Source organism: Prionailurus viverrinus, chromosome C1, assembly GCF_022837055.1.
Source record: "Prionailurus viverrinus isolate Anna chromosome C1, UM_Priviv_1.0, whole genome shotgun sequence".
Taxonomy (NCBI): domain Eukaryota; kingdom Metazoa; phylum Chordata; class Mammalia; order Carnivora; family Felidae; genus Prionailurus; species Prionailurus viverrinus.
This window is the reverse complement of record NC_062568.1, coordinates 129,975,376-129,994,275: the sequence shown is the minus strand read 5'-3', so window position 1 is coordinate 129,994,275 and position 18,900 is coordinate 129,975,376. Positions and strand designations below refer to the sequence as shown.

General features: G+C 36.7%; 1 protein-coding gene across 3 annotated transcripts in view; it reads left to right on the top strand.

The window, feature by feature from the left end:
• Positions 1-18,900, top strand: part of SNX7 (sorting nexin 7) — a 300,077-nt gene that overhangs the window by 117,366 nt on the left and 163,811 nt on the right. For all 3 annotated transcript variants that reach the window (XR_007154931.1, XM_047871974.1, XM_047871973.1), the window contains exon 9: positions 15,590-15,664. Coding sequence is in view for 2 of the 3 variants with exons in the window: in XM_047871974.1 (XP_047727930.1) it covers positions 15,590-15,640 (51 nt within the window). In the remaining variant the exon portion in view is untranslated. The remainder of the gene's footprint in view (positions 1-15,589; positions 15,665-18,900) is intronic.

Here is an 18,900-nt window from a genome sequence, read left to right as displayed (position 1 = left end):
CTGTGTCTCCCTCTCTTTCTGCCCCTCCCCTGTTCATGCTCTGTCTCTCTCTGTACCAAAAATAAATAAACGTTGAAAAAAAAAATTTTTTTTAAAAAAGAGTGAAGTAATTGTTTTCCACAATTAAAAAAAGTTACCAAGTTATGCTAACTAACTTGGATGTAAATTAAAAAATAAATAAATAAAACACAAGCACCTCCAAAAAAAAAAAAAAAGTTACCAAGGTAGATTGAAATTACTATTTGAGTTATTAGTTAGTAATCCTATACAATCTAGTAATCTAGTAAGATTGACCATACAAAGTGATTTTGTATTTATTTTATGGATATATTTAGAAACTGAACATGTTATTTAATATTTGCTAATTTTTTGAAATAGATATTTTTCAAGACCAAACCTTGAGGAATTAGTATCATTTGGATATTAGCACTTAAATCTGTGTCACAAAAAGAACCTAGACATTTAAATTATTTTAATCAAAACAAGAGATACACAAATGCAGATATAAAGCTAAACGTTTTTTGTAAATACTGGCATGCATAATTATTAAACCATTTGTAATAAAGAATCTGGCTCCCATTTTTTTGACGTTTGAACACTGGTAGCTTTTAAGCAAACTTTCCCTTTTCCCTGTCTTCCCACATCTGGGCAGCCTGCTAAGAAAGCACCAGTGTTTCCCTGCTTTGGCACTGCCATATACCTCCTCCCTGCAAGAACCCACACCCTCAACCACCCCAAGAACCCCAAGCCATTCTCCTTCTCTAGCTGTCTCAAACCATTTTCAGAGCCGCCCGAGAGGCCTGCCCTGCTCTCCCCAGAAAGCCCCATTCTGTAAGTAGTGAACCTTTTCATACCATCTTGGTGTGTTTGTGGCATTACTAGCCTTGAGGTCTGACTTCGGGTGAGAACCCTTCCTGTTTATCAGCATGGCCCCAACCATATTGTTTTGCAAGCTATTTTACTACTCCAAACCGGGTTTTCGCCATCTAGAGATAATAATAAATAATAATCTGTAACTCACAGGTTGTTAAAATGATACAGTAAGCTTAGAACACCTACCAGAGGTAAGTAGGGTGGGGGGATTAGGTGGAGGTGGCTGAAAGGTACAAACTTCTAGTTATAAAATAAGTCCTGGGGATACAATGTACAACATGATAACTATATGTTAACAATACTGTATTGTGTTTTGGTAAATTAAGAGAATAGATCTTGAAAGTTCTCATCACAAAGGAAAAAAAGTTGTAATTGTGTTTGTGTGATAGATGTTAACTAATCTTATTGTGGTAATCATTTTGCAGTAAATACATATACCAAATCATTATGTTATACACCTTAAACTCATAAATATTAGATGTCAATTGTATCTCAGTAAAACTGGGGAGAGAAAGAACACCTGCCAGAGAATTGGTAGCCAATAAGGTCATTAATTATTTAAGTGGGAATCACATAAAAAATGCTTTATTTTTAGTGCCTTTCTTTTTCCTCTTTAGTTTTGCATGTCTTTCCTCCCTCTTTTCTATCCACGCAACGGCCGTCCCCCAGACACACCATGCATACCCACAGGTAAGTCCTGTTAACTAGTATATATCCTTCCTTCCATTTTTCTATGCTCATAGTATTTGGTAAAGACTTACACACACAATCACTCCCACACATAGTTTTAAAATTTGTTTTTATAAAAATGAGGTCCTATTATACATGCTATTTTGTGTCTCATTTGGTCATTCTACAGTATCTTATGGAAATGTTGAAAGTCAAGAATAACTCTAAAACATTGCACAAATGGCCCTACAACCTATCATGTTATGAATATGTAGTAATTTATGCAGACATTTTCTTGTTTACAGTTATTTAAACTGTATTACAGTTATATTGCTTCTAGTTTTTCATCACCTCAAAAAGAAACCCCATACCTTTTGGCTATCATCGCTTTCTAACCTTCACCACCTCCCATATCCCCAGGCCTCAGGAACCACTAGTATGCCTGTTCCCATTATGAATCAATGGAATCCTATAACACGTGATCTTTTTTGACTGGCTTCTTTCATTTAACATGTGTTCTACAAGTATTGTAGCATTTCTCAGTACTTTATTCTTTTTTAAAAAGTGGCAAGAAATATTCTATTTTATGGATATACCATACATTTTGCTTATCCATTATATTTGTTTATTCTTTCGTTGAAAGACATTTAGGTTATTTTTAATTTTGTCTATTATGAATTGTGATGCTATAAAAATGGTTTATTCATTTTGTGAGAACATATATTTTCATTTCTCTTGGGCCTATACATAGGAGTGGAATTGCTGGGTCGTATCACAGCTATATTTAACCATATCAGGAGTTGCCAAATTGTTTTCCAAAGTGGCTACACTGTTTTACATTTCAACCAGCAGTGTATGAGGATTCTGATTTCTGCACATCCTCATGAATGTTTGTTATTTTCTGTTTTTGTTTGTTTGTTTTTGTTGTATTATACCCACCCTACTGGGTGAAGTGGTATCTCATACTTTTGATTTTTTCTTATTGCATCTTTTCATGTGCTTCTTGGCCATTTGTATATATTCTTTGGACAAAAGTCTTTTCAGATCTGTTGTCAATTTTTAAAGTGAGGTTGTCTTTTTATGGTTGAGTTGTAGGAATTATTTATATATTCTAGATAAAAATTCCTTCTGAAAAAAAAAGGTTAGAGAGAGAGGGAGCCAAAACATAAGAGACTCTTAAAAACTGAAAACAAACTGAGGGTTGATGGGGGGTGGGAGGCAGGGGAGGGGGGAGGTGATGGGTATTGAGGAGGGCACCTGTTGGGATGAGCACTGGCTGTTGTATGGAAACCAATTTGACAATAAATTTCATATTTAAAAAAATTCCTTCTCAGATAATGCACTTTGATTCATAGAAGTTTTTAATATTGATGAAGTTCATTGTTTATGTTTTTTTTTCCTTTGTTGCTTATGCTTTTGATGTCATTTTTAGCAATCCATTCTCAAATCTGAGGTTATTTAGATTCACCCCTGTGTTTTCTTATAAGAGTTTTAACTTTTAGATTTAGGTCTTTGATCCATGTTGAGTTAATTTTTGCATATGATGTGATGGAAAGACCCAGTTTCATTCTTTTACATGAGGCTCTCCAGTTGTCCAACACTATTTGCTGAAGGGACCATCATAATTTTCACCACTGGGGAATGAGTCCCTGGAACTCCTTAATGTTGTTGTCCTAAAAGTGGATCTCCTGGTGCAGCTTTTGAACTGATTGTTGTGATGTGTGCTGTGGTGGTGGTTGTTATTAATATGGAAATCTGACTCCTGCATACCTCATCATAAAAAACTCCTTAACAACAACAAAATGACTCATTTGATTCTTACTTGGAAGAAAGATCTACCCTGAAGTTTACATGTACGTTTCATTCAACACATGCCTTCTTTCAATAACTGCTTCCCAAAACAGATTCCCTGTTTTCAGTTAATTTTCTCTGAGCCATATAGCCTTTCAAAAAAGACAAAGAAGGATTTTAAGTCGATGTGCCAGTAGCTGTTATATAGACCTGGTAATAGACTTAGTATGTTTTGAATAGTTTAAGTCCATCTTGTAATATTGCTTGTAGCCAGGTATTACTACTTTTTATTCTGAGGATTCCACCCCTCCCCCCTTGCATTCCAGTTTCCTAGAGGGAAATTAAAAGTCTTTCTTACCTGAACTGGCTATTCAAAGCAGAAGCATCAATGCTGAATTTCTCTGTAGTTTTGACTTGAAATCCTAGGGAGAAAGAAACTTATTTCCTGTGTTCATGAGAAATGAGGCTGTACTTGGATGAAATTCATCATCATGGAGGATGACTCATGTGAGCTTTGGAGTCAGTGGGCACAGGTGTAAGATCTGATTTGGGGATGTTACTTGTGTGGTCCAGTGTGTGCTTTTGTTGTTGTATTACCAGCAGTTGATTGACTAGGAAACGTATATGCTCCATTTTTAGAGAACTACAAACACACACACGGACACACTTTAAATTGGAAATCATCACTGGACATGTTTATAGTCCCTAGAAGATACAAATATAAGTCTGGGCTTGTTTTCTTTTTCTTCTTCTTTTTCTTTTTCTTTTTTTTTGAAGACTACCTTGAAGATAAGAGGCTCTTAAATAAAGATATGTCCATGTATGCTGTTGTTGACCATCTATTTCATAATCAATTTCTTTATCTTGTCTTTGCTTTAAATAGGTTTGTAAGTTATTGTACTTTTTTCAAAACTCAACAGTTGAATCTATGCCTTGATTAAGCCCTATTATGGATTGATTTTTTTATTGTGCTTTAGCTCTGTTCCTCCACTTGTCTTTTCCTGTTACTGTTTCAGGATTTTTATCATCTCAGTTGAGAAATCAAACTACTTTAGATCACAAGGAATTGATGCACTAATATAACCAAAAAGGATAAGCGTATATTTGGGTATAATTGGTTCTGAACAGGTATATTTCTCTTTCTGTCTGTATTTCCTATTTCTCTTGAAAGTGTTGACCTCTTTTTTCTCCTGTTGCTACTTTATAGGAGGTTCATTCTCTGGTTCTCAACTGGGAGATATTTAGCAGAGTCTAATAACACAGTATGGTATAATATAATATAATAAATAATATAATATAATATAATATAATATAATATAATATAATATAATATATATAATAAATAATATAATATCTGAAGGTATTTTTTCATACCACACTATGGGAGGAGGGTCCTACTGGCATCTAGTTGGTAAAAGTCAGGGATCCTGCCAAACATCCTAGGACAGCCTCTACAACAAGAAGTTATCTGACCCCCAATGTCAAGACCACTGAGGAGAAATCCTGGGCTGGATTAATGTCTACTAGTAGCTCCTAGATCACAAGTTCCCAACTATGTACTAGGAAAGAAAGAGCTCTTCCCTTCCAGTTTTAATTTAGGTGAAAGTCCCTAGGGAAGGCTTGGTTTGGGTTACAGCCAATGCCTCCCTATCCCACCTCAGCCCTGCCCCAGGCCAGTATGTGGTTAGGACCCGAAATACTATTACCAACACTGCCTCGGTCAGGTTCTCACTGTTAGACAAATCACAGCAGGCAGGGGTTAAGACCAAAGGAAGATGGCAACTTTCACTCAGACCACATGTTAGATGTTCACATGCCAAAAGAAAAGGGCTACTTTATGCAGAAGAAAGAAGAATATGGGGAAGATAAAACATTTTGTCCACACTCTCATTTTAAAATGGAGATACAATTTTATTCACTTGAAATTGTTCAAGTTCTATACATTTATATAATTAACAATATTCTGTTCTTATGCCTAAAATTTTTCAACGAGAAAGGACTGAAGTAAAAATAGCTCTTCAAAGAACATGAATTAGAGATTACAAGTGTAAATAAACCATTAGTCCAGGACATATAATTACATAGGAGGTTAATCATAATTTTATTGGCTAAGAAATAGCACAAGATTGTGAAATTGAGTCATTAGTGCACTCATCTGTATTGAAATTACAACCTTTAGATTAGGTTTGATTGAGCCCAGTGTATAAAGTATATTCATATGTTGAAATAAAGCATTGAGACTCATCAAAGTACACTGATGTGAAGAATATATTGAGTAACAAAGGTATGATGCTTTCTTTTACAAATATGTTCAAATACACGATCATCTTACATGAATGGAGTATGGAGGGACTGTTACTAAAGATCAATTCAGTATTCTCACTGTTTCATATAGATTTGAAATTTAAGAATAACGAAATGAATCTGTTGTATGGAGATAACCAGATCTTTTAAACCAGGTTAGCACCTAAAAAAAAATGGCAGTTAAGCACCTTTAATTTAAATGTAAGTGACTATGTTTATAATTGATCTTGTAATGAATCAATCTGTTCGTGGACTCCTCTACCATGTTATATTCCCCTCCCCCCCCCCTTTAGCAGTTTACCACTTTATTCTGGCAACCTGTGACAGATAATGGATGATTGTCCATTTGAAAAGTAACTGATGTTTTCATTATATCTCAAATGAAACTTGCACAAACATACAAGACCTAAAAAACACTTTCACAGCTAAAGCAGTAGTATCATGCCCATATATTTCATTCTCTACAGATACTTTGCAAAGGACATAATTTGCTGTTTTATTTTATTTTGCTTTTTTTAACATTTAAAAAATTTTTTTTCATTTATTTTTGAGAGAGAGGGAGACAAGGCAGGAGTGGTGGAGGGACAGAGAGAGAAGGAGACACAGAATCTGAAGCAGGCTCCGGGCTCCAAGCTGTCAGCACAGATCCCAACTCAGGGCTTGAAATCACAAACCACAAGATCATGACCTGAGCTGAAGTCAGATGCTTAACCAACTGAGCCACCCAGGCACCCCTATTTTCTTTTGCTTTTTAAAAATAAGATTAAGCCCTATTTTCTTTCTTTTCTGAAAATAAAAGGAACAAATTATGGATTTCTTACTACTGCATAATGACTAGAGCCACCTGGTAGGTATAGTATGACTTCAAAATTTCTTGTCCATAGCACCATCATTCATTAGGTCCCTAAGCATAAGTTTTTGACAAGTTTCATTTTTGTCATCTCACAGATGTACTTAGTTTCTTCATCTAGAATCATGACATTTGATGAGATCTTAATAATACCTCAATCAACCTTTCTCACATGAGAAAATCAAAGTTCAGAGGAGCATAGGGACTCTCGGTTTTCCTCTGAATTTTATAAAAATTAATAAAAGGAAACCTCATTTAAGATGAAATCTGGAGGCCAGAAGGGGTAGCTTTCATGTCCTACAACCTGTCATCAATTGCAGACCCAACAAGAAGTGACTTACCTTGCAAATACATTGTGCTTTAGCTACTACTGTACTGTTCCAGCCAGAGGAAGAGAGGTTTTTCTTCACCTGGCAACAGCCCAGCCAATGAGAGATCGTTACAACTCAGCCAATGAAAAGCCACTATCCTTTCAATTCCCAGTTTACTTCAGTGCCCCTTTTTTTTTTTATAACAGCCTTTCCAACTTCTCCCTTTTCCTCTATAAAATAGTATTCCTCTCCTTTATTCTCCAGACTTTCCTATGGTTTTGCTATAGCTTGCTTGTCCTAGATTGTAATTCTCTGCTATTCCTGAATAAATCCTTTTTTGTTTGTCTGTTTTTTGCTGGTAAAATACTGGTATTTTTATTTTTAAGGTAACAATTTCACCACTCCTTCCATACTCTCACTAACAGAAAATCAGATCTTTGTCACATCATGCCTGGAAGATTCCTCTTTTACTCCCTTGCATTTTTTCTCTCAGAAGTCTCCAGGCCACAATTTTCTGACTCATTTCATTCTGGCAGAGTTTTCTTTGGTTCATATTAAAATCAGAAAATTAAGAACAATGTACTATAGTTTTCACATAGCCAAACTTACTTCAATTTATGAGTTGTTTAGAAATTGCGTCTTTGTTAAAGTCATAAATTTGCCTCTTCTTTTATGAGGTATTGATAATTTTAATGTCCTTCATTTTATAAAATAAAAAGTTAACTCTCTGTAATCATTTATTTGTCAATTGGACTGACCATAGGGTGTCCAGGTAGTTGGTCAAACATTATTTTAGGTGCTTGCATGAAAGTGTTTTTGATGAGATTAACATGTAAATCCATGGGCTGAGTTAACCAGATGGCCCTCCTTAAAGTAAGTTGGGCCTCATCCAATCAGTTGACGGCCTAGATGGAACAACAAATCTAAGAGAAGAACTCCCGCTGCCTGACTGCCTTCAGACTGGGATATTGGCTTTTTCTCATGCCTTTCTACTAAACTGAAACATTGGGTCTTCCTGGGTCTCCAGCTTGCCAACTGCAGATCTTGGGACTTGTCAGCTTCCATAATGTATGAGCCAGTTCCTTATAATAACTCTCTCTCTTTTCTCTCTCAATACACACACACACACACACACACACACACACACACACACACACCATATTGGTTCCATTTCTCTGGAGAACACCATTATTTTTTCTTCACTTATTTTGTAAAAAATTGCACTAGTTGGGGAAATCCAAAAGCCTAGAATTTTGCTCTACTCCACCCTGCTTGATCAATCTGATTCTATTCCTGTAAGTCTGTTGTTTCTGCCTTAAGCCCATCAGGCCCTAAACTTGTGTGCTCAGTTTTCTCTGCTAACCAACCATATGATCTCATTCTTGTGGCCATTGGTGCCTAAGTCTAAATGGTGCTGAGAAAAGGCTAAATACTGTAAGATGGAAGGAGATATTTTAGTAGGTATTCCAATATACTGCCCCACTATATGATTAATTATTTTAAAAGAAGAGATGTAATCTTTTCAGGTATTCTAAGCCTATCAGAAGCATAAATTAAGTGCACTTTTAAGAGACAGTTAATAATATATATCAGTTATTAAGTCCCTTATATGTGTCAGCCAAGCTTGGTTATCATTTCTTTCATTTTCTCATTTAAACTTTTTACCATTTCAAATTCAGAAGTACTATGATCTCCATTGTTTAAGAGCAGACCGGATCTTAGAAAAATTAATTTATCCATTACGACCAAGTTGGGAAATAATGAAGCAAGGATAACCCAGGTCTCCTCTCAATGTCCTTGTGTCCTATACCACTGCTTCTCAAACTTTAATGTGCATTAGAATCACCTGGGGATCTTGTTAACACGCAGATTCTGATTCAGTGGGTCTGAATGGGGTCTGGGGTTCTGCATTTCTAATAAGTTCCCAGGGGATGTTAATGCTTCCAGTCCAAAGACTGCATTGTGAATTCTCAAGGTTATATCATTATTGGGAAGGTGCACACTGTGAGAATATCTTACATGATGTATATAAAATCCTCTGTTTACTTGAACCTTATAGTCACTCTTTGGTCTGGCTCTATCACTTGTAGTTGTGTGACCTTAGGAAAATTACTTAATTTCCTTCACCTGTTCTATAGAAAGACTAATAATAATGCCTAATTAATATGTTGCTGCATAAAATTTTGTATGCAAAGAAAGGTCTGTATATATTCAGGCCGCGGGTTAAGCATAAAAAAAATAAAAGGATCTTAGGATCGATCTTACAGCACAGGCTTCTTCCTAAATAGGAAAATCAATTTGACTGCTACATAATCTAAAATAGAAACATGCAACTATTAGGCACTGACAAACCCACAAGTATTATACTAATCAAGAAAACGTTCCTAATTTCTAGCTTTTTGTTTTTTAACCAGACATATGTAGGGTTATAGCAACGTGATCCATGAGCAACCTAAATTCAGAGAGAAATAAAAGTTACCTGGAAACACATTCTTTCTGGCAACCCAATTCTGACATCTAGCTTACAAATGTAGAAATAATGTTCTTCTGTGTTTAATAATGGCTTTAGATAAACTCTCAGATTGTTAGAGGTAGAATTAAATTCTGAGCATACTGTAAAAAAGAAAAAAAAAGGCATTTTAGCATTTAAAATTCTGAGCTTGTTAGTTAAGTATTCTAGGCCCCAATTTCCCATCTGTGGAAAGGGGAAATTAATCTGCCAAGATCTACATTGCTGGGAAGTACAAGAATAAATTATACACAGCTGACTTTGACTACTTTCTTTAAAAAAAAAGTATTAAATTTTACATCAGCTTCCTCTTGTTACCCCCAAATACCTGAAACTTAGAGCCCATCCATGAATTTGGGATATCCTGAGATAAGGCAAACTAATGCCTTAGTGACTAAGGTATATTACAGTAGGAAAGATTCAGAACATGATGCATATGTATGAATATAAATAGATATAGATACATATTTAAGTTCATATTAATGTACGTGTGTGTGTGTGTGTGTGTGTGTGTATGCTCATGTGGTGTGAGAACATGTATAGTAAATTAGTGGAAATACATATGAATTTAAAATCATTGGAGCAGGAAGCCAACTGCATGCGTGTTATTGCTTCCTCCCTTTTTTCATGTATTACAATTCTCCCAGGTTTAAAAATATGTTTATGTTCATAAGGTTATCGAGCAATGAGATCCTTTAAAATGGGACAGCTACAGTGGTCTTGCCACCACTTTAGCATGCGTAATTTTTTCTTTTTTCTTTCTACTTTTTTTTTTGATGTTTTATTTATTTTTGAGCTGGGGAGGAGCAGAGAGAGAGGGGGACAGAGGATCCAAAGCAGGCTCTGGGCTGACAGCAGTGAGCTGGATTCGGGGCTTGAACTCACAAACCATGAGACCATGACCTGAGTTGAAGCCCACTGCTCAAATGACTGAGCCACCCAAGCACCCCAGCATGTGTAGTTCTTTAAGGCTGTAACTGCATATGTTCAAGAGGAAAAAAATGGAACTTCCACAGTTCCTATTTATATTTCTCTTAATGTAAGTCGTGAAGATTGAAGAGATTGTTTGTATTTCTTTCTAAAACATGACAGTTAAGGTAATCTTTTGGTAATATTAGAAGAACAATACTTTCTCATTTTAAGAGAAATCACCCCAGAACATGCAATTTAAATAGCTGATCAGAGCTGGTTAAATGAGGCATTTGATAATTATGCATAAAAGATTTTCTCTTCCTACTTGAAGTATTATGATTACTGATGTTAAAATTAAATTATTATTGCTTTAAGTGGTTTATTTGAACAATCTGAGGTTCTAAAATCTTTTGAAACATTGCACTCAGATATCATCATCTATGCATCCATTTATTCAGTAATTCACTAATTCCATAAATATTCCACCACTAATAGGTGCCAGACACCCTCATCTGTGCTGTTGTAAGCAATAACGGTCAATAAAATAAACATAACCTGCCCTTAGTGAGGTAAAAGTCTAACGAGGAGACAGGTGCCATATATAAGTAATGAGTAAATCTCAAATAATGTGTACATCAGTGTCAGCATTGGCAGATGGGGATTATAGAGGCTGGAGACAGAGATGTAGCTGGGGAGGTGAACTCTGTAGCAGAAAATCCAGCAATCACCATGTTGATCTTGATTCAGGCTGATACCCACATCAAAATTAGTCCCATTCCACAGAGGAAGTATGAGAAGCTGGAGTCTTCCTGCAGAGGAAAAACTGCATGCCAATTCCAGGAGAGCTGCCAAGGTGTGAAGGAGTGGATGCACTCCATGCAGGAGAGAACTGGCCCAAGTTGGATGCAGGACAGGTTCTGACACATGGAGAGGAATGGAAAGCTAACATGGACAAAGATGTAGGATCCATTTGGCTGTAATAAGTAGGAAACCGACTCTACTGGGTTTAAATGAGGAGGAGATGTATCCTCACTTAACTAGGAAGTCCAGAAGGAGAGGGTGCTTTAGGACCAGCTTAATCAGGTCTCCCCACCTTTGCCTCTCTGCAGACCCTCGCTCCTGAGCACTTGGCTTGTTGGCCTGTCTTCTGCCTGCTTATCTCATAGAATGAAAATGATGACTTTGGTTCATATTCACATACACAATATCCAGAGGAAACTAGAAACTGTCTTCCCATGGTTACCTGTTTTTAAGAATAGGAAAAGTCTTTTTCCAGAATAAGCAGTAAACTCCCTTGTGTCTCATTTCTCCAAATTGGAATGTATGGGCACCTGGAACCAATCCCTGTAAGAATTTTGTTATACAACAATTTGCCTGAGTTTCTGGACCATTTGATTAGATCCTTCTCAATTTTTCGAAAGCAAAAAACCAGATAGGATTTCATACCCTAATATTAGTATCAGATAAGGAGGCACACTCCAAGACAAAATTAGAAACATCTAAGATTCAGGTGGGATGTACCTATAAGAGAGGGGAGAGGAGCAGAGAAAGGAAGGACTTCAGCCTGCAATGCGGATCTGAACCTGAGAAAGGGGAGGTGAAAGGAAAGGAAAGGAAACTGGTCCAGGTTGGAAGGGCCTCGGGATGTAGCATGGCCATGAGAAAGTCCCAGGCCAGGAGCGAGCCCCAGAGAAAAGATGACTATTAAGAGTCTTGCGTTAGCAGAAATGGCCTGGCTCTATTCCCTCTGCCAGGCTCAGCCATTGGCTGTGAGCAGCCTGGGGAAAGCATGATGTCCTTGTGGACATCACAGTGGCTCCCATTACATGGCATCTGGAGGCTGCCTGCTGACTATGCTTATCACAGAAGGTTTTCTCTTCTAGGTGACATACTTAGCCACTGTCTATGTTGTTTTCATACAGTCTTTCTTCACTTTTCGGCTTCTGGGAAGTGTAGGCAGATTTTACCTAAACTTATTCAGTGACAGTTACTACTTTTACTCTTTCACGTAGAGGCACCTTGTTCTACAGAAGGGTTTGGGAAATTTTTAATATTGCTAACTTTAGTTAACCTTTACCATTAAAATGGTTTTGATAAAGTGCTTAATCCTAGATATTTTAAATACATTTTTTGTCATGGTGCCTGGGTGGCTCAGTCAGTTGAGCGCCCAACTCTTGATTTCTGTTCATGGCATGATCTCAGGGTGAGATTGAGCCCCACAACAGGCTCTGTGCTGACACAGAGTGACCTTAATATTACCCAATCTTTGATTAATGTATTATCTCTGAGTCATTCTTCTTTCCATCCTCCATGGCAGTTTATAGCTAGGTTTAATTTAAAAATATTCATTGAGGTATGGTTGACAAAATTGTAAGATATTTGAAGTGCACAGCGTGATGGCTTGATGTATGTATACATTGTGGAAGTTCCTTCTTTGAGCTAACTAACCCATCCATCACCTCACATAGTTACTCCTATTTCTTTTGGTGAGGAAGTGTAAGTTCTCTCTTAGCAAATTTCAAGTATACAATACAATGTTATCAACTAGCTACCACTTATACGTTATATTCTCAGACCTTATCCATCTTAGAACTGAAGGTTTGTACTCTTTTACCGACCGCTCCCTATGTCCCCCATGTCCCCTGGCAACCACTTTTCTCCTATTTCTGTAAGTTTTGCTTTTTTTTTTAGATTCCACATATAAGTGATACCATGCAGTATTTGGCTTTCTATGCCAGGTTCATTCATATTGTCATAAATGGCAGGATTTCCTTCCTTTGTAAGGTTGGAATCATCTATCTATCTATATATCTATCTATCCTCATTTTTTACATTGTTGTCTGTCAGGGAAACTTAGTCTCAGCACATGGGCAGCTTGGGCTACTAAGTCACAGGAAATGTTCAAAACTTTCCTTATAAAAAAAAAAATCTCAAGAATGTTCTCCATACTAACATCACTTAAGAAATAAATGCCCATACTCTTTTTTTTTTCTCTTTGAACTTACAGCAATATTTTCCCTCTACAGCCTGGTACAACTAGACATTAATTTCCTTGATAATCCTAAAGAGATTGATCAACAAATTTATCACCAATTATTAAGTATTGATCACCTAGTGGGCTGAATACAATCAAAGCCTCAGGAGTCCTTACCATCTAGTTATGCAGATAAGAGAACCAAATGCTCTGTTTTAATGGTTAAGAGTGAGGACTCTGAGGTTAAGACATGGATTTGAATCAATCATTTATTAATTGATTTAGACATATCTATTAACTTTTCTGAGTGTCAGCGTTTTGTGTTTGTTTTTTTCTGTAAGAATAGTGTATTCGTTTGCTAGGGCTACAATAACAAAATACCAAAGACTGGGTAGTGTACTAAACAATAGAATTTGGGGCGCCAGGGTGGCTCAGTCAGTTGAGTGTCCAACTTCGGCTCAGGGCATGATCTCACAGTTTGTGAGTTCGAGCCCTGCATCGGGCTCTGTGCGGACAGCTCAGAGCCTGGAGCCTGCTTCAGATTCTGTGTCTCCCTCTTTCTCTGCTCCTCCCCTGCTCACACGCTGTCTCTCTCTCTCTCAAAAATAACTAAAGATTAAAAAAATTTTTTAAAAAAAAGAATTTTATTTTCTCACAATTCTGGAAGTGAGAAGCCTGAAATCAAGATTCTTACCCTCACAATCATCATGAAAGCACATGTCATGTGTTTATGACTTTGCAAAGATAAAAAGTACATAAAGCAGCCTGGAACATCAAGATGACTCCAAACATTGTAGCTACTATTTTATTTAAAATATACATTAATATCTATGTTCCACAGTTTCTGATTTATGTACTGTTTCATTTGGAAATAAACAAGTGTCTTTTGAATATCTATTTGTGATGTTAATGGCAAAAAAGAGAAACATCATCTCTGCTCACAAGCAGTCACCAGATTACACATCTCTACAATGTATGAACACAGGAATGTTAACACTAAACTACCACGTGGAGGAAAATTTAGGTAAAAGATCATTAAATGTGACAGATGTAAATAACAGTGTTATATTTGATTTTGCATTCTTGATTTATGTTTACATGACATTAGGAAAGATTTACTCTAATAGCTATTTAACAGTTTGCTGTTAGATACCATTATAATATTTAGTCTATAACAAATATGGCTACATAGCTCCCCAAATAAAATGTATGGCATGTAACTTTCAGGGTCCTCCTTTTAGGATTATGTAAGCATCTTACCCTGGATGGGGATTAACTATACAGTCATGGAAATACTATTAACAGTAAGAGAAAGAAACTTTATCACAGATTTGGCAAAGTTAATTTATTCTACTTTTAGCTTTCAGAAGTCTTTCATAAAATTAGATAACGAAGAATCTAATGTATAATCTTGTTGTGAGTGGGTGGTTATACATTGAGATATCTGACACCCAGTTGTTAGAAGATCAGAAAAATGCAAAACCCAACTGAAAGGCTCATTGTGTCTTGTGTCACATGTGGCACAGCAGTAAAAGAGAGGCACACTGTGTGGGAAGAACACTCTCTCTGAAGGCTGAGAGCCACTCACTTTGCAGCATGCCCAAACAAAACTTACAGAGGAGAATAGATTTGTTCCCCTTTCCTTACCTTCATTCATCAGCTTAATAATTCATTCATCAAAAGATCTTTTAAAACAAATAAGAGGGAAATGATTTATTTATGTACTATTTCAACATACATTTCTCTGGTTCTAGTACAAGGAGCAAAGAGAGACTCGACATTGAATTGATTCAGGGATTCTCAAACTTTCCTCTTCACTACTTCATTCCCCCTGATGTAACAGTTACATCAAGCTTTCAAGAGCTGTTAGCAGCTGGACACATGGATCAGTCCTTTGAATTCAGCTTGCCTGAAAGGAATAAAAGAGTGTAAGGGGTGGGGGTGGGGGTTGAAGAGGTGGAAAAAGCTATCTCACCAATTCCAAATACTTTTGAGTGAGTGCCCTCCCCAGCACACTGGCTTTGAAGCTCCGTTGTTGCTTTATTTCTAAGACCATGGTCCTTTGAGACACCTGTGGCCCCAGATGAATCTGAATGAGAACTTGGGTAACACTTTGGTATTGATTCTGAGATGAGGTGTTTTTAATACTTCATATATGATACATGAAAGCATGGGTTGCCTCAATAAAGGTGTAAGCTATAAAAGTATCATTTTTCCCCATTATGAATATTGAGATCACAGTGCTCTTCCAGGAAAAGAAACATAAGGATGGACAATCCTGTTTGATTATATAGTAACAATGAATATTTTTTGATAGATACTACGTCAAACACTTTACATGTGATTAGTCTTTACTTGATATTATGAGACCAAAACAATTATTACGTTTTTTTCAGATAAGAAACCGAGGCCTGGAGAAATCAAACAGCTTATATGATCTCACGTGACCATCAGTGTGATTCACATCAAAGGTCTGTGCTCTTAACTACTACCCTAAACTGTCTTCCCTATTTAAGAACTCCAGGATTTTGCTTATTTTTAATAAGCAGAAACCACTTTACATTTCCCTGAAGCATTAGTTCTGTGGTGCTGGGAACAGTGGAGTTCTCCCAGCAAAGTACCTTGGAAAAGTGAGAGGGTATCAACCCCACCACATAGAGGGAGGAAGAGCCACGACTGTGGCCACAGCAAGTGTCTCTCACCTTTAGAAACTCTGCTGAGTGGCAGAGAGGAGGAAATACCCCTGTCAACAATTGTGGTGATTTACCAGGTAAGATGTTGAGAACTAACCAAAACTAGACCTGCTTGGATGGGCCTTTATCCTGTCTCTATGTGAAGTCACTTCATTTCCTAGACTGTCTGCAAAATGAAGGAATGTATTAGCTGACTAAAAGTATCTTCTGCCTCTAAAATGATGAGGGTCTATGAGACATTGCATTCAGATCGTAGATTTCCTTACCTTGACTCCAATTTCCATCTTACACCATGTTACTTCCTTTCTAAATTCAGTTCAGCCTATATTGGTTCTTTCTTAATGAAAACATACTGACTCAGGAGGGAACTAGAATAGTGGATATGCTACTGTCAAAGCCACTTTGAAATACAAGATTTCAAAGAAACTGTGCTGTTGTCCCATGTTAATCTTTGCCGAAGATTCTTAATCCACAAAATAACATTCTAAGCAGAAACCCCAAAAACCTTACTATTAGGAAGAAGTTTTAAGCAAGGGCTAATGTTCCCATAATGCTTCCTGACATTTTATGGCAAGAAGTGCCATGATATTCTCTGTAAATCCAGCATAAATGTACTAATCTGTTTCTTGAATGCCTTTGAGGTTTCTATGTCAGCTTTACCAGGGGTCATTGGGTAAATATTAGGCCAGTTTCTTAGTAGTGTATATTTAACTTAGTTAATATGCGTGTTCTATGATACAAACAGGGGGTTATTCTAAGTTCTATTTATTATTTCCTCACATTGTTCTATGGTGCAAACAATGCATGCTATAAACTATTCGTAATCACTACTATTTTTTCCTCAACAAAGACATCTTATATCTAAGAGCTTTAATATTGTTTTAACTTCAGAGCCATTTGATAAAAATATTGCAAGAAAAGAAATAATTCAAATATGTTTTCTTGGTGCTGTCCAGAACCCATACATAGCATCCAATGTAAGACTGCTATTCCCAGATTGTCTTATGTCTCCATATACAACCAGTTCAACCATTTTTGATTGATGTGGTGAGTCAGTTAAGGGAAACAACCTGTCAGTTTCATCTTATATAACAGTCCAACCAATTTAACTGAATTGCCAAGGAGTTTGAAACAACCAAGCAATCAACTCAAACAAAGCAATTAAAGTGATTCTACCTGTAGGTACAGTCTAAGTGATTGATACGAAGTTCCATATTTGGATATTTTATCCACACAAAAATTATGTTTTCCTTATTGTAAAATATTCCTATTGTTTTATTATGTTATTATATTCTTCTAAAATTAAATTTACATGGAAATATCCTGAATTTCTAGAACTGCAAAATGAATAATTTCTAGATTTATCTCTATAATCTACTGAGAAAAGCTTTAAGATGGCAGTGAAAAATAAAATTGACACATGGCACTTTAACAACTGTAGCTAGTTAAGAATAATATGAGAGGCTCCTGGATGGCTCAGTCAGTTAAGCCTCTGACTTGGGCTCAGGTCATGATCTTGTGGTTCACAAGTCCGAGCCCCGTGTTGGGCTCTGGGCTGACAGCTCAGAGCCTGGAGCCTGCTTCAGATTCTGTGTCTCCCCCTCTCTCTGCCCCTCCCCTACTCATGCTCGCATGATCGCTCTCTCTCTCTCTCAAAAATAAATGAACATTAAAAAAAAATTTTTAAGAATAATATGAATAATGTTAGTTTTAAAAAGCAATTAAAATTTTTTTAAAAAATATTTATTTACTTGTGAGAGAGAGAGAGACAGAGCGCAAGCAGGGGAAGAGCAGAGAGAGAAAGAGAGAGAGAGAGAGAGTGAATCCGAAGCAGGCTCTAGTCTCTGAGCTGTCAGCACAGAGCCCGGTGTAGAGCTTGAACTCATGGGCATGACCTCAGCCGAAGTCAGAAGCTCAACTGACTGAGCCACCTAGGCACCCCTTAAAACGCAACTTTTAAGAAGATAGAGTACAAAATATTTACTGAAAGCAATGTCTATTCAATGACATCAACAATTTTGATCAAGCCATCTTTTTTTTTCTTTTTGTATGAATTATTTCACAGAGGAATATTTGAGTTTCCACGATTGTATAGACATTTTAGTTGCTTATTCACTAGTCAGAATGCTGAGCTTTGCAGTTTAGATTAGAATAAATATACTTAGGTATATTTACCTCCAACTGTGGTGGAGTAACTGAGAATAGACTCTCCACTAAAGCTGAAAAAATAAACAAATGAACAAAGTAGGTGAGGGAAGAGTTATCAAGACACTAGCCTCAGGTGACATAAGACAGTGATTTCTGAAAGGTGGGGGAAAATAATGTGCACTGTATAACTTCCCTAGCTTACTGTCTTGAGTGAGAGAGTTTTCATGTCATAAAATATGGAGGCAGAACCCAGTCAGAGTCTGACCAACTCTCTGAGTTGAAGAGACAGAGCTGAGAGTTTGAGGACAAAAAGACTCTAGGATTTGCCTCTGCAAGGTACTGGAGAAGAGAGAGCTGCACAGAACGGGAACTCCAGAGATCTGAGCAGGACGCTTCATGTCTTTAGCATCTTGCAGATGAGTGTGTGGTGTGAGGAAACTCCAAGGCCAGGGAAAGAACCACCTGAATGGAGTAAAGGTGACAGTGCTTGCCAGTGACACGGAGCTGAAAATAGCCCCTTTCCCCATGATTCACAGGGCATCAGGTGGAGTGTCTTTATCAAGAATAGGAAATAATTAGTTTTAAACACTTCTCTAGTCTTGCTTAACGAATCTTAAAAGCAAGTTCAAACAGTATCCAAGTAAACTAGCTGCGGCTCAGAACAAAGCTCAAAAATATATAGGACAATACAAAAATGTCAGTATTTAACAAAGTAAATTTATAATGCCTGGTATGCAATAAAAAAATCATCAACTAGGCAAAATAATAGAAAAATATAACTCATGATGAAGGGGAAAAGATCAGTCAATTGAGAACCAGAGCTGAAAGAGATGTTAGAATTAGCAAATAAAAAAATATTAAAATAG